General features: G+C 39.8%; 1 protein-coding gene and 2 long non-coding RNA genes across 3 annotated transcripts; all 3 read right to left on the bottom strand.

Annotated features, from left to right (window-relative positions):
• Positions 1-4,156: 4,156 nt before the first annotated feature.
• LOC123991663 (adhesion G-protein coupled receptor F1-like) lies at positions 4,157-6,193 on the bottom strand. The gene is made up of 5 exons (XM_046293312.1): positions 5,393-6,193; positions 5,145-5,186; positions 4,992-5,051; positions 4,664-4,733; positions 4,157-4,537 (listed from the first exon to the last, which is right to left on the bottom strand). The coding sequence occupies exons 1-5, from the start codon at positions 6,191-6,193 to the stop codon at positions 4,464-4,466; spliced, it is 1,047 nt and encodes a 348-aa protein (XP_046149268.1). The 3' UTR covers positions 4,157-4,463.
• A 2,321-nt stretch (positions 6,194-8,514) lies between these two features.
• Positions 8,515-12,859, bottom strand: LOC123990445. The gene is made up of 5 exons (XR_006830640.1): positions 12,830-12,859; positions 9,818-9,927; positions 8,963-9,024; positions 8,733-8,875; positions 8,515-8,613 (listed from the first exon to the last, which is right to left on the bottom strand). It is a non-coding gene; the product is annotated as an uncharacterized LOC123990445 (long non-coding RNA).
• Positions 12,860-12,921: 62 nt separating this feature from the next.
• On the bottom strand, positions 12,922-14,668 carry LOC123990441. The gene is made up of 6 exons (XR_006830637.1): positions 14,591-14,668; positions 14,166-14,243; positions 13,897-13,947; positions 13,724-13,798; positions 13,461-13,535; positions 12,922-12,984 (listed from the first exon to the last, which is right to left on the bottom strand). It is a non-coding gene; the product is annotated as an uncharacterized LOC123990441 (long non-coding RNA).
• Positions 14,669-15,090: the final 422 nt, after the last annotated feature.

Below are 15,090 nucleotides of genomic sequence, written 5' to 3'. Positions count from 1 at the left end.
GCAGGTTTCACATGATGGACTTTATATCCGTGGAGAAGAAGGAGACCGAAGTTGTGCCTTAATCATGGGTCCAGGATTAAGGCACAAAGGTGCTGTGCGTCGCAGCCGTTCTGAAGTTCCGGATGTGGATATAGAAAAATACATAAAACGATGGATGCAGCTAGCTCCTGACAGAGATGGAGGGAGAAAAAGGAGAGAGCGAGTGTGAAGTTACCAGACCTAGGAGGAGTGATGGAGAAAATTGAATGCCTACCAGAGCTTAAATAGAAAGAAAGCTTAAATAGACCAAATCAAATTACTTCTCATTGGTTCTGTGATCAAAAAATAAAATGTACATTTCAATTAAATTCTTTCCTTGTTTAAGTAGTTTTTAAATATTTTGATACTATGTGGAAGGCAAATGATCAGCAGTAAAAACGTTGTGGATGGGTATAATTTGTATGTATAAAATGCATAATAGTAATATTTAAAATCACTAAATGGGGTCATTTTGTATACATTCATTTAAATTTGTATCATGCCGCTTCTGGGGGGATTCTGTTAAGATGCTGGCAAAGTCGGCTGAATCCGGTAGACGGAAACGGGCCGATGTACTTGGGACGATTCTGGACAGTCGTTCATTTTGATTCCGGGCCGAGTCCGACACCTAAAACACTAGTGTTTTCCGAATGAAAGCTCTCACGGGATAACTGACACATCCTAACTTGACCTTGTTGGGCAAAACTCTGCATCAAAACTCAGCAGGACAAACAATGTCTTCTCCGTTTCACCACGTTCACCACCGGGTCTGCGTCACACCAAACGGCGGAGAAAATGTTCTAAACAGACGCTTCAGCTTTATAGCCCCTGTGACTTGTCTGGGTTACCCCTTCTGTCTGTGGTATAATTGGCTGCATTGCTCTGCTAACTAGCTAGCTATCTAGCAAAATTCTTAGTAGCCAGCTGCTCCTTTGTCTAAGTACTGTATCTCTGGCCATCTAAACTTGGTAACGCCTACAAAGCTTGAGAGACGGCTGTTGGATTGTGATTGGATGATATCCAACGCATTCGCAACATGGGGGCATCCCAAGGATTCCAGATAGCACCCACCAAATTAATTTTAGAGGAACCTGCCTTTGTCCATTTACCCAAAGAAAGAGAAAGAGAGAAAAAGGCCAACAGGAAAAAGAAACTCAAGGAAATATAAGAACATACACACAAGCTTCAACTGATGCAAAGTCAGGTTGGTCATGAAAAGAGTGACTTAAGCAGTAGAAGAATATAAATAATATACATACAAAACAAAACGTCTATTCTGTTCAACCGATCTCACTCATGACATGACCTTTAGTCTATTTTAGCATGACCTTTTTTCTTAGCATTAACGAAAAGGAGAAAACAAAAAGAAAGGAAACATCAGAGCAAAATGCAGGTCCTGGGTTTGTGAGAGGGTTGCTAATACCTATTTATTACTTAACAATAGCACCTTTGGTAAGGGCCTATAAGTAAGCGTTTAGCCGTAAGGTCTCTACACCTGTTGTATTCGTGACAAATACACTTTGATTGAATTTGATCAGTGTGGTGCAAAGTCATTGGGAAAGCAGAAATTGTACAGTGAGTATGGCAAATACGGAATCTTTATTGGGTGGATGGTTGAACCAAGACCTTTTTAATCGACGAGACAAAACTCTTTGTTACTACTTGTGTATCCAACATGTTCTACTGTAGAAGCATCTTCAACAATATATTATACACATTTAAAATATGCCCATTACATATGAATAGTCAATAGCAGCTGTATAACATGTCTTAATGCAACACACAGAAGTGGTAATGGCAACAATATGGAAAACCATAGCTTAATATAAAGTATGGAGTAAAAGATTAAGTAAAAATGTTTTTTTTTAAAAGGCGAATTCTCTGTCATGCAGTTAGCACTTGTCTGTGCCAATGCAGCTAATTGACCTTCATACGTTCCTGTAATTGTCTGGTCATCTATTATATTTGAATATTGCTACGGTTTCTTTGGAAATCTGAATCGTAAAAAAGAAAAAGTACTTCAATACCATACATCATTTAAAGTGCCTATGTCTTGTTCAGAAGATGGTTCAAGCTGGTCCATCATTTACTGAAGCGTCTAGACTCATAAACGTGTACAACAAAAAAGAGGCAAGTCTCTCAGACAGAACCCTTATACAGTGGCTTGCGAAAGTATTCACCCCTGGGCATTTTTTCAATTTTGTTGCCTTACAACCTGGAATTAAAATAGTTTTTTGGGGGTTTGTGTCATCTGATTTTCTCAACATGCCTACCACTTTGAAGATGTTTTATTGCGAAACAAACAAGAAATAAGACACACAAAAAACGAAAACTTGAGCGTGCATAACTACTCATCCCCCCAAGGTCAATACTTTGTAGAGCCACCTTTTTCAGCAATTACAGCTGCAAGTCTCTTGGGGTATGTCTCTATAAGCTTGGCACATCTAACCACTGGGATTTTTGCCCATTCTTCAAGGCAAAACTTCTCCAGCTCCTTCAAGTTGGTTGGGTTCCGCTGGTGTACAGCGATCTTTAAGTCATACCACAGATTCTCAATTGGATTGAGTTCTGGGCTTTGACTAGGCCATTCCAAGGCATTTAAATGTTTCCCCTTAAACCGCTCAAGTGTTGCTTTAGCAGTATGCTTAGAGTCATTGCCCTGCTGGAAGGTGAACCTCCGTCCCAGTCTCAAATCTCTGGAAGACTGAAACAAGTTTCCCTCAAGAATTTCCCTGTATTTAGCACCACCCATCATTCCTTCAATTCTGACCAGTTTCCCAGTCCCTGCTGATGAAAAACATCCCCACAGCATGATGCTGCCACCCCCATGCTTCACTGTGTGGATGATGTTCTCGGGATGATGAGAGGTGTTGGGTTTGCGCCAGACATAGCATTTTCCTTGATGGCCAAAAAGCAAACTTTTAGACTCATCTGACCAGAGTACCTTGTTCCATATGTTTGGGGAGTCTCCCACATGCCGTTTGGCGAACACCAAACGTGTTTGCTTATTTTGTTCTTTAAGCAATGGCTTTTTTCTGGCCACTCTTCCGTAAAGCCCAGCTCTGTGGAGTGTACGGCTTAAAGTGGTCCTATGGACAGATACTCCAATCTCCACTGTGGAGCTTTGCAGCTCCTTCAGGATTATCTTTGGTCTCTTTGTTGCCTCTCTGATTAATGCCCTCCTTGCCTGGTCTGTGAGTTTTGATGGGAGGCCCTCTCTTGACAGGTTTGTATGCTGTTCTTTGTATGCCATTTTAATATTTGATATTTAACCAATTATATTAGGCCACTATTGGCCATGGTTACAGACACCTGTTCTTTTGACACTATATAAACGATTCATCCCGCAGTGTTTGTGATTATACCCTGATGAAGACAGCTTGGCTGTCGAAACGTTGGTAATTAAATTTTGCATCTGAGCTCCTAGAGTGTGCGGCTCTCTTTTATTTTTAAGTTTTCTACTCCGCTAACCAGCACCTTGCCTAAATAGGTGTGCGTTTCTTTTCTTCTAGATAAGTTTGTTATGGTGCCATATTCTTTCAATTTTTTAATAATGGATTTAATGGTGCTCTGTGGGATGTTCAAAGGCTCTGATATTTTGTATAACCCAACCATGATTTGTACTTCTCCACAACTTTGTCCCTGACCTGTTGGGAGAGCTCCTTGGTCTTCATGGTGCCGCTTGCTTGGTGGTGCCCCTTGCTTAGTGGTGTTGCAGACTCTGGGACCATTCAGAACAGGTGTATATATACTGAGGTCATGTGACAGATCATGTGACACTTAGGTTGCACACAGGTGGACTTCATTTAACAAATTATGTGACTTATGAAGGTAATTGATTGCACAAGATCTTATTTGGGGACTTCACAGCAAAGGGGGTGAATACATATGCATGCACCACTTTTCCGTGTTAGAATTTTTTGAATTTTTTAAACAAGTTATTTTTGAAATGTCATTTCACCAATTTTGATTATTTTGTGTATGTCCATTGCATGAAATCCAAATAAAAATCTATTTAAATGACAGGTTTTAATGCAACAAAATAGGAAAAACGCCAATGAGGATGAATCATTTTGCAAGGCACTGTAGAACTCACAACATTATTCCAGAAAAGTCCACAAATCTTCACATCAATAGATTCATTGTGTGTTGGACCAAGCCATGTTTTATGGCAGGTCCAGGTCAAAGGCTATAATTCTTGGCTAAACATACATTTTAAAAACAATAAAATGGTGCCATCTGCTTTGCTTAAAAGAAAGAATTTTAAATTATTTATACTTTTACTTTTGATACTTACGTAAGTATTTTTTATCAATTACATTTACTTTTGATATATTTAAAAACAAATCAATTTACTCAAATTGTTTTTCACTGAGTGACTTTTACTTGAGTAACTTCATATTAAGGTATCTATACTTTAACTCAAGTATGACCATTGGGTACTTTTAGGTGTTGATGAAAGACTCTGTAGCACCAGTGCTGTTGGAAGAATTTGCAACTTCTGAAACATTGTAGACATCTGTCAAAGCAAGAGAAGTCAAACAGTTGGTTTGTTATATAAAGCAAGGCAGGGTGATTATTTAAGAAAACATATATTTAAAGAACTGTCATCATTTAAAAATTCAAAAAAAAATGGTGAGCTTACTCCTCCTTATCCTTCTTCGGATGAAGTTTAATGCACTGGTTGATGATGTTGCCGCGCCACCACTGGTACTCTGGAATGAACAAAAGAAATGATATACACTCATTGGGCAATCAATATTCACTGATACAGTAGTAAGTCTTATCAGAGAGAATTGAGTCTATGAGGAAGGACAAAAGCAGCCCATTAAACTCATGGTTTAACTTGAGAACTCTGAAATTGCAAAACATGTCTAAATACAAGGATCATCAGCGCACATAGTACACACTTTTAATTAACATGAATCATTTGAGGTAAATATAGAAGAAACGGTGGGAAGAGATGTACTTACCCTCGTACGGTCAGAGCCTGAGAGGATGGAAGAGAACGTTCCTACTATAGCTGACCGGATCTGAAAGCACAGGACCATTTCATAAAAAAATCACAACACTCTTAAATGCAAAAAGGGTATAAACAAAAAATGTATGACTTTTCAGACACATACCTTGCCGTCTAAAAGTGTTCCAAACACCAAAACAAAGAAACCCTTTTCGAGAAAGATTAAAGATTAATGTACAGAATACAATGTTGCCAATGCTGTCCGACATCATGAAAACAAATGTAGTTGTAAACATGTTGACATTTTACATCGGAACTCATTACTTGCAACTTTCAGTTGGAAAATAAAAATTAAATAAAGATTTCAGTGTGTGGCACTATTATGGAAAAGAATGCACCGATGTATTCAGTTACCTGTAGTGAATTGAAGAGGGCAAATACAACATGGATTCCCTTATTTGTTGGATCAACCATGGTTCCTACTCCCAGTCCCCAGGTAAGGCCAAAGAATGGAGTCAGAATTGCCAGACACCTGGCAATGACCACAACAGCATTTCTCTCATCTGGCTGGGTAGCATCCCCCACCCCTCTCCTCAGCATTTTGTACAGAACCACAATCAGGATCAAAAAGTTGATGACCACTATGGTCAGGGCAGGGATCACAAAAGCAAGGAGAGCATTTGTCTGGTCCCAGTTGAGCCAACATGCCTGGTTTTTCTTGATGTATCCACCACTAGGAGCTGTTGCTGCCACAGTAACAACAGCAATGATAAGAGGTGCCCCATAGCCTACTGAGAAGCCAATAGCCAGCATAGTTGATTTTGACATATGGGAGAAAACCAAGATGGTCCGGTAGAAAAGGAGAAGGCCTGAGATCAGCATCCAAAAGAACAGAGCAAGGTAGAAAAAGTGAATGAAAAACGTAGCTGCAGTACATGCCGGTATAGGTGTTGTGGTGTCTTCGCCTGGGTTTTCAAGGGTATTTTTTGATATTGATGCACCAATAATGAACCAAATGTCGGCAATCAGGAGTGACACAGCGATGTTCACAATGGAGACATGGCGCATGTAAGAGGTGTTGTTTCTGGTCATGGCCTTCCATACACAAGCCTCAATGATGAGACAAATGACTAAGCTACCCATCGATATGCCAACTCCAACATAAGTGATTATATCCAAAGCATCTTGAATCTCTTTCGGAATGGAAGTTGACATCAAAATGAGAAGGGGGTCAGATGGTCACAGTGACAGATGACCTTGCCCTTCTCGTGGAGCATCATTTGACATCCTGTGTCATCCCATCCTCAAAGGCTGTTAAAAAGGCTGAGAGTTCCAGAAACACACTGAGGGTTGAGTGTGGCGACTTGTTCACCTTGTCGAAGCTCAATGAGACATTTTTGATCGTTCCATTCAACTTCACCATCACTACAAGTCCATTGATGGTGTTGTCATTGACACTTTGGTTGCTGCCGTTCCTGGTAACACATTTCTGAGTGAGAAGAACGTTAGATGGTGATGGTGAGGTGATTGGAATTAGTCTCTGGGATCTCTATTAACACACTGAATTTAAGTTTGTGCTGAATGAGTTGTCAAATGTCTTGGTTTAACTGAATTAGCTTTGTCACATTAAAGGCCGTCGTTGGGAGAGAACCTGCAAAATTCCATGGAGCCCAGTAAACTAGAGCTGGTGTTCTTATTTTGGTCAGCATTGAGAAAGGTCCAGGATTCTTTTGCTGCTTCAGAAACTAGGACATTCACTGTTTCTAGAATGTTCTGGGGGAGGCAATGAGAAATCTGAGTTAGGTCCAAACTTAATGTTAATACTTTCGTTGTTCTTTTAAAAAACCAAAACATGCACTTATGCTTATCTCACCACTATCAATAAACTTTAAGTCTATTTCATTAGTTTTACTTTATTTAAAGCATCAACTTATTTTCCAAACTTCATGCATTCAAAGTATACTAAAACCAAGTGAACTGATATACTGTATATTTTTGTTCTCTTACTGATCTCTACAGTTTATCTGTGCTTGTTTTGTTTGTTTTCAACATACCTTTATCTCAGACTGGCTGATATTCTTGAAACGCTTGCAACAATTCTCTCAGAATATCAACAATGGTCGTAAATAGTTGCACTTTGAACTAACGATTTTCTCTTTAGATCAACAGCGGTATTATTAAGTTGAGTTAAAAATTCTTCAACTTTGCCTCTTTCAAGTCCTGCAGAGGAAGATATGATTATACTAGAAAATATCCTGAATGTCATACACTTACATTTAGGACATCTAAGAGAAACATGTTTGAAAATAAATAAATATCATAATTGCTTACAAAACTCTCAAATCATATAAATGAGTTTTCCTTCAAATTGATAACAACAACAGAAAATCATTCTCCAAATTATAAATACAGCTAAGGCACCGATTGCTAGGGTTTACCAGTCATGGTAGGTGTTATTAAAAAGTATTACCTGAGATGAGGTCAGTAGCTCATTGATTGCAGCCAAGACACAGGTGTCAGTCTGAAGTGTCAACGTCCACTTACAAATCGCTGTCTTTCTTCCATCCTCCACCTTTCTTGTGAACACTATTAATCTTTCTCTTGGCCACTCTACATATTCAATATCATTGCAAGTTATGGCTAGAAAACATATATATATATATATATTTTTTAAAATTTGACTAACAGTCTTACTATATTCAAGGCAGAAATACTGTACTTACTCTCGAAAAAGAGTCAGATTTTTGTAGTCTTTTCATATCCTGTTAAGTCTTTCACTTGGCATGTTAATGTGACAACGTTGGATGATACATCACAGTTTTGAATTTGATAGTTATATTTAATGCAATTGTCAGGAGTCTCATCTATAAATGATACATGTAAAAAAGGTCAGATGGTTATAATATAGATAACATGGTTTATGCGTTATTTATTTGGTCTCTTGTCATATTGTAAAGGAAGTGTGATTTTCAACGAACACTTACTTGTGAAACAATTCCTACATCGCTAACTCACATTAGTTTATAGGGAGCCTGCACACAACACTCCAATAGCTGACTATTCCCCACCAAACAAAGGGTATTGATTTCTGTCTTCGTTTGAATAATGGGGAGCATCTTTGATGTCAATTTGACCCATTTGGTAGAAATAGATTTCGTCACTCTTCAGAGTGCATTCATATTCCCCTGGGATGAAGCAATATTGACATTGTTGAGTCAGAAACAACATCTGGACAATATCTTTAACTTTGGGTGGGTATGCTCTGGGTTTTGAGATTTCAATGTTATAGAAACCAAAATGTAGCAGTGATTAAAAAGATAATAAAATTGTCATTACACAATTGATAATATTTAGATGATAGACACCTGCCAGGGTAGTTTAATTATAAAAAAGTGTAAAAATGCACTCTTCAACTTACATCATCAGAAATTACATTTTGATACCAAGTGTTGTCTTTTTTGATGCAAAATCATCTGTATTGATGTTGAACCTTCAGTCGATGTTAAACTCTTCCCTTTCGTTTCCACTCAACATAACAGTACCCATCTTTACAGTATCAGGAGGTGGTCCACACTCCAGAGTCATGATGCCATTAGTGTAAATGGTAGTTGGTTTATAACTTAATACTGTGCTACCTTGGAAAAGATTGAGACATTCGTGGTCAACAGTTTTTTAGACCGATATTTAAAGCATCTTTTTTTTTGGTCATAAGAATTTGCAATAATGTGATTTGAGAACGTTTTTAAGGACTTACTGTTATAAATAATATTGAAAGAGCTAGTATCAACTTGATAAACAGCTGGAAGTGATGTTGCAAGTCCAGCATTAGCTTTGTTAATTGCAGTGGGGTCTGCAGCTGTGGTCCTAACATCAAAGTTGGCTATAACACTTCCACGGCTGTTAACAGGAACCAAAGAGAGAATACAAAAATAAATACATGTTGAATGGAAACAGCTTACTTCCATAACAACAGTAGATACCTACCTGAAACTTGTCAATGCTGCTGAAATAAACCCTGGCATGTTGTTCCTATACTGTTCCTGGATCTGTGTGAGATAATGGACATTGATCATGTAAAAACATTTGTTGCAATATTTCCAATGCACTACATGACCAAAAGTATGTGTAAACCTGCTCGTCAAACTATGGAGTTGGTCCCCCTTTGCTGCTATAACAGCCTCTTCTGGAAAGGCTTTCCACTAGATGTTGGAACATTGCTGTGGGGACTTGATTCCTTTCAGCCACAAGAGCAATAGTGAGGTGATGTTGAGCAATTAGGCCTGGCTCGCAGTTGAGCGTTCAATTCATCCACAGGATCCCAAACTGTTTCCCACATTTGGAAACACAGAATCATCTAGAATGTCATTGTACGCTGTGGCGGTAGATTTCCCTTCACTGGAGCTAAGGAGCCTGAACCATGAAAAACAGCCCCAGACATGATTCCCCCTCCACCGACTTTACAGTTGGAACAATGCATTTGGGCAGGTAGCGTTCTCTGATTAGTTTGCCAGACTGCCAGATGGTGAAGCGTGATCCATCACTCCAGAGAACGCATTTCCACTGCTCAGAGTCCAATGGCGTTGAGCTTTACCCACTCCAGCCGATGCTTAGCATTGCACATGGCTTGGTTTTATACACCTGTCAGTAACGGGTGTGATTGAAATAGCCAATCAAATCATTTGAAGGGAAGTGTCCACATACTTTTTGCATATATAGTGTACATCAAAGCATTCATAATCATTACACTGAAAATGTACCCTGGCTAGATAATTGGATGAATACTTATTTAATGCATTTGATTATTTACTTGGGCCAACAATAGCTTGAGTCATGTACCACAACTGGTTCAATATCGTCTTTGTACTTTTTGTATTTGACACTATTTTTATCATTTAGTTCGTTGGTGAAATCTTCATTCATTTTGAAGGACATCGCCAGCAGCAGAATAGCTGAAACAAGAAGAGAGAATGACAAACGTGCTTAAATGGAATGGAAGTGTTGCTACCTATACTGTATATCCTATTATTCACTCCACTCCATATGGATTTGGACAGTGGAGATAAAGTTTTACATTTGGTTTATACTCCAGCCTTTTTGGAATTGAGATCAAATGTTTCATATGAGGCAACAGTACAGAATGAGTCCTGTTATTTGAGGGTATTATAATACATATCTGTTTTACTGTTTAGAAATTAAAGCACAGGGCTTCCCGAGTGGCCCTGAGATTAGAGATTTTGGGTTAGAGTCCAGGCCCTGTCACAGCCGGCCGCGACCGGAAGATCCATGGGGCGGCGCACAATTGTCCCAGCGTCTTCCGGGTTAGGGGAAGGTTTGGCCGGCAGGGATGTCCTTGTCCCATCGCGTACTAGAGACTCCTGTGGCTGGCCGGGCACAATGCATGCTGACACGGTCGCCAGGTGTATGATGATTCCTCCAACACATTGGTGCGGCTGGCTTCCGGGTTAAGTGGGCATTGTGTCCAGAGGCAGTATGGCTTGGTTGTGGTTGTGTTTCGGAGGACACATAGCTCTTGACCTTCGCCTCTCACGAGTCCATACGGGAGTTGCAGTGATGAGACTGACTGAACTGAACTGACTGATACCATGAAATTGGGAAGAATTTTTATATTTATATATATATATATATATATATATATATATATATATATATATATATATATATATATATATAAAAATGTAAAATAAAAAAATATAAAAACATTAAGAAATTAAAGCACTTTATGTACAGTGGTGCAAAAAAGTATTTAGTCAGCCACCAATTGTGCAAGTTCTCCCACTTAAAAAATGAGAGAGAGGCCTGTAATTTTCATCATAGGCACACTTCAACTATAACAGACAAAATTAGAAATAATAATCCAGAAAATCACAATGTGGGATTTTTAATGAATTTATTTGCAAATTATGGTGGAAAATAAGTATTTGGTCAATAACAAAAGTTTATCTCAATACTTTGTTATATACCCTTTGTTGGCAATGACAGAGGTCAAACGTTTTCTGTAAGTCTTCACAAGGTTTTCACACACTGTTGCTGGTATTTTGGCCCATTCCTCCATGCAGATCTCCTCTAGAGCAGTGATGTTTTGGGGCTGTTGCTGGGCAACACGGACTTTCAACTTCCTCCAAAGATTTTCTATGGGATTGAGATCTGGAGACTGGCTAAACCACTCCAGGACCTTGAAATGCTTCTTACGAAGCCACTCCTTCGTGCCCGGGCGGTATGTTTGGGATCATTGTCATGCTGAAAGAAGCGCAGCCACGTTTCATCTTCAATGCCCTTGCTGATGGAAGGAGGTTTTCACTCAAAATCTCACGATACATTGCCCCATTCATTCTTTCCTTTACACGGATCAGTCGTCCTGGTCCCTTTACAGAAAAACAACCCCAAAGCATGATGTTTCCACCCCATGCTTCACAGTAGGTCTGGTGGCTGGATGCAACTCAGCATTCTTTGTCCTCCAAACACAGCCAGGTTGAGTTTTTGCCAAAGAAGTTATATTTTTATATATATATATGACATTCTCCCAATCTTATTCTGGATCATCCAAATGCTCTCTAGCAAACTTCAGATGGGCCTGGACATGTACTGGCTTAAGCAGGGGGACACGTCTGGCACTGCAGGATTTGAGTCCCTGGCGGCGTAGTGTGTTACTGATGGTAGGCTCTGTTACTTTGGTCCCAGCTCTCTGCAGGTCATTCACTAGGTCCCCCATGTGGTCCTGAGATTTTGCTCACCGTTCTTGTGATCATTTTGACCCACGGGGTGAGGTCTTGCGTGGAGCCCCAGATCGGAGGGAGATTATCAGTGGTCTTGTATGTCTTCCATTTCCTAATAATTGCTCCCACAGTTGATTTCTTCAAACCAAGCTGCTTACCTATTGCAGATTCAGACTTCCCAGCCTGGTGCAGGTATACAATTTTGTTTCTGGTGTCCTTTGACAGCTCTTTGGTCTTGGCCATAGTGGAGTTTGGAGTGTGACTGTTTGAGGTTGTGGACAGGTGTATTTTATACTGATAACAAGTTCAAACAGGTGCCATTAATCTGGTAACGAGTGGAGGACAGAGGAGCCTCTTAAAGAAGAAGCTACAGGTCTGTGAGAGCCATAAATCTTGCTTGTTTGTAGGTGACCAAATACTTATTTTCCACCATAATTTGCAAATAAATTCATTAAAAATCCTACAATGTGATTTTCTGGATTTTCTCATTTTGTCTGTCATAGTTAAGTGTACCTATGATGAAAATTACAGGCTTCTCTCATCTTTTTAAGTGGAGAACTTGCACAATTGGTGGCTGACTAAATACTTTTGCCCCATTGTATCTAGTCCCCACATTTGAGAAAAATGTACTTATAGTGTAGTAAAGTAGTCACAAGCGTGGTATTTGTTCCCATATTCCTTGCACTCAACGACTAAATCAAGCTTGTGACTCAACAAACTCATTGAATGCATTTGCATAATGTTTTGTTTGTGTTTCAGATGATAATTTTCCTATAGGAACTGAATGGTGAATAATGCATTGTGTCATTTTGGAGACCCTTTTATTGTAAGTAAGAATAGAAGATGTCTCTGAACACTTCTACATGAATGTGGATGCTACCATGATTATGGATAATCGTGAATGAATCGTGAATAATAATGACTGAGAAATTAACAGAGTACATCATACACCCCAAAAATGCTATTGCTAATGGTGAGAGGTTAACATGTTTTGTTGTAGCCTCTGTAACCTTCTCACCCATCAAGGTTCATGATTGATTCATGATTTTTCATAATCATGGCATAATCAGGATTCATTTAGCAGTGTTCAGAAACATCTTCTATTCTTTACACATACCAGCTGGTTTTGTAGCTGGTGGTGTTGTTGGTAGTGTGGTGGTGGTCCTGTTGTTGTTGGTGTTGGTGGTGGTATTGTTGTTGTTGAAGGTAGTATTGTTGTTGGTGGTGTCGTTTTTGTAGTTGCTGGTGGTGGTTCAGTAGTTACTGTAGTTCCTGTTGGGAGAGACACATGGCTTAGTAGTAAGTGGAAGCTACAGTACAAAACTGGAGGTGGGATCACAAAAGAACACCTGTGCTACCTGTGGTGGTTGTTCTCTGTTCTGTTGTGGGCTAAGGTGTTGCAGAGGCTACAGCAAAGCGGTAATATACAGTAGTGACAGACTGTTACAGTGTTAGATCTGTTTGGTGAACTATGGTTCACCTACTGGGGAATGTGGTCAGGATTCATTTAGAAGTGTTCAGAAACATCCTCTATTCTTACACACACCAGCAGGTTTTGCAATTGTGGTTGGTGGTGGTATTATCACAGTTGGTGGTGTTGTTTTCGTACTTAATGCTGGTATCGATTCAGTAGTTAATGTATTTGTGGGTGCAGTAGAGTCTACAGCAGAGAAGTAACAGATTGTTAGGTCTGTTTGGTGAAGACCGCTTTAGACAGGTTTTGTTATGCAGAAGTTGATGACACTTACTAGTGTCTGTGGTCGGTTGTGTTGTGGGGTCAACTGCAGTTGTCTGATTTGTTGTAGCTGCAGGTGTAGTAAAGTCTACCAAGAGAGAAGTAACAGTGATAAACTAAAGAAGCAGATTAACAGAAACTGATAATGACTCAGAAAGTATTATTTGATGGCCTTTAAAAGCACTTAGCCTGGTCACTGTGGTCAGGTCTGTTGTGACAGATAGTGACAACAAAAATGCCATTTTGTTCTGAACTAAAATATGTTAGCGGTCATACTGGTAACTGTGGTCAGTTGTGTTGTGGGGTCAGCTGTAGTACTTTGTCCTGTTGTGGGTGGAGTTGTTGTAGAGTCTACAGAAGGGAAGAAACATGGTGATTGAATGTCAGATCGTTTGGTGGTGAACTCTGCTTCAGACAAGTTTTGTTCTCCAGAACTTGATGAAACTTACTGGTAACTTTGGTCATTTGTTCTGTAGTGCTGGCCTCAGGTGTCGTAGAGTCTTAACAAGAGAGAAACAGAAATTGTGACAAATGTGTGAGGAACTGAGGTTCAGAGTAAATTATTTTCAGCAGTTAATGACTGTATTTCCAGGTAACTGTGGCCAGTTGTGTTGTGAGGTCAGCTGTAGTACTTTGTCCTGTTGTGGGTGCAGTAGTTTTAGCGTCTACAGCAGGGGAGAAACACACATTTTGTCCTCCAGAACTTGATGATACTTACTGGTAACTGTGGTCAGTTGTATTGTGTTATCAACTGTAGTTATTTGTTCTCTAGTGCTGGCCTCAGGTGTAGTAGAGTCTAAATTAGAGAGAGAGAGAGAGAGAGAGAGAGAGAGAGAGAGAGAGAGAGAGAGACAGAGAGACAGACAGACAGACAGACAGACAGACAGACAGACAGACAGACAGACAGACAGACAGACAGACAGACAGACAGACAGACAGACAGACAGACAGACAGAGGCAGGAAGGGAGGGAGGGAGGGAGGGAGGGAGGGAGGGAGGGAGGGAGGGAGGGAGGGAGGGAGGGAGGGAGGGAGGGAGGGGGAGGGAGGGAGGGAGGTGGGGGGGAGAGAGAGAGATTGTGACAAACATGTGAAGACCCGAATTTCATAACAAATTATTTTTACTAGTACATGATTGTATTTACTGGTAACTGTGATCAGTTGTGTTGTGTATTCAACTGTAGTTATTTGTTCTGTAGTGCTGGCCTCAGGTGTTGTAGAGTCTAAAGCAGAGAGAGAGAGAGAGAGAGAGAGAGAGAGAGAGAGAGAGAGAGAGAGAGAGAGAGAGAGAGAGAGAGGGAGAGAGTAAGACAAAGAGAGAGAGAGAGACAAAGGGAGATAGATTGTGACAAATGTGTGATGAACTGAAGATCAGAATAAATTATTTTCGGCAGTTAATGACTGTATTTCCAGGTAACTGTGGTAAATTGTGTCGTGTGGTCAGCTGTAGTGGTCTGTTTTGCTCTGGCTACAGGTATAGTTAAGTCTACCAAGAGATAAGCAACATAGTGATAGATTGAAGAAGAAACAGATTCATGTAAACTCAAACTATGTTTAGAATTGTTTTTACCAGCCTTTAGAACCTCTGAGTCTAATGGTCACTAGTGTCAGTTCTATTGTGACAGATAGTGACTCGTTAATGCAA

Source organism: Oncorhynchus gorbuscha, linkage group LG12 (assembly GCF_021184085.1).
Source record: "Oncorhynchus gorbuscha isolate QuinsamMale2020 ecotype Even-year linkage group LG12, OgorEven_v1.0, whole genome shotgun sequence".
NCBI classification, from domain to species: domain Eukaryota; kingdom Metazoa; phylum Chordata; class Actinopteri; order Salmoniformes; family Salmonidae; genus Oncorhynchus; species Oncorhynchus gorbuscha.
This window is presented reverse-complemented; position numbering and strand designations above follow the sequence as displayed.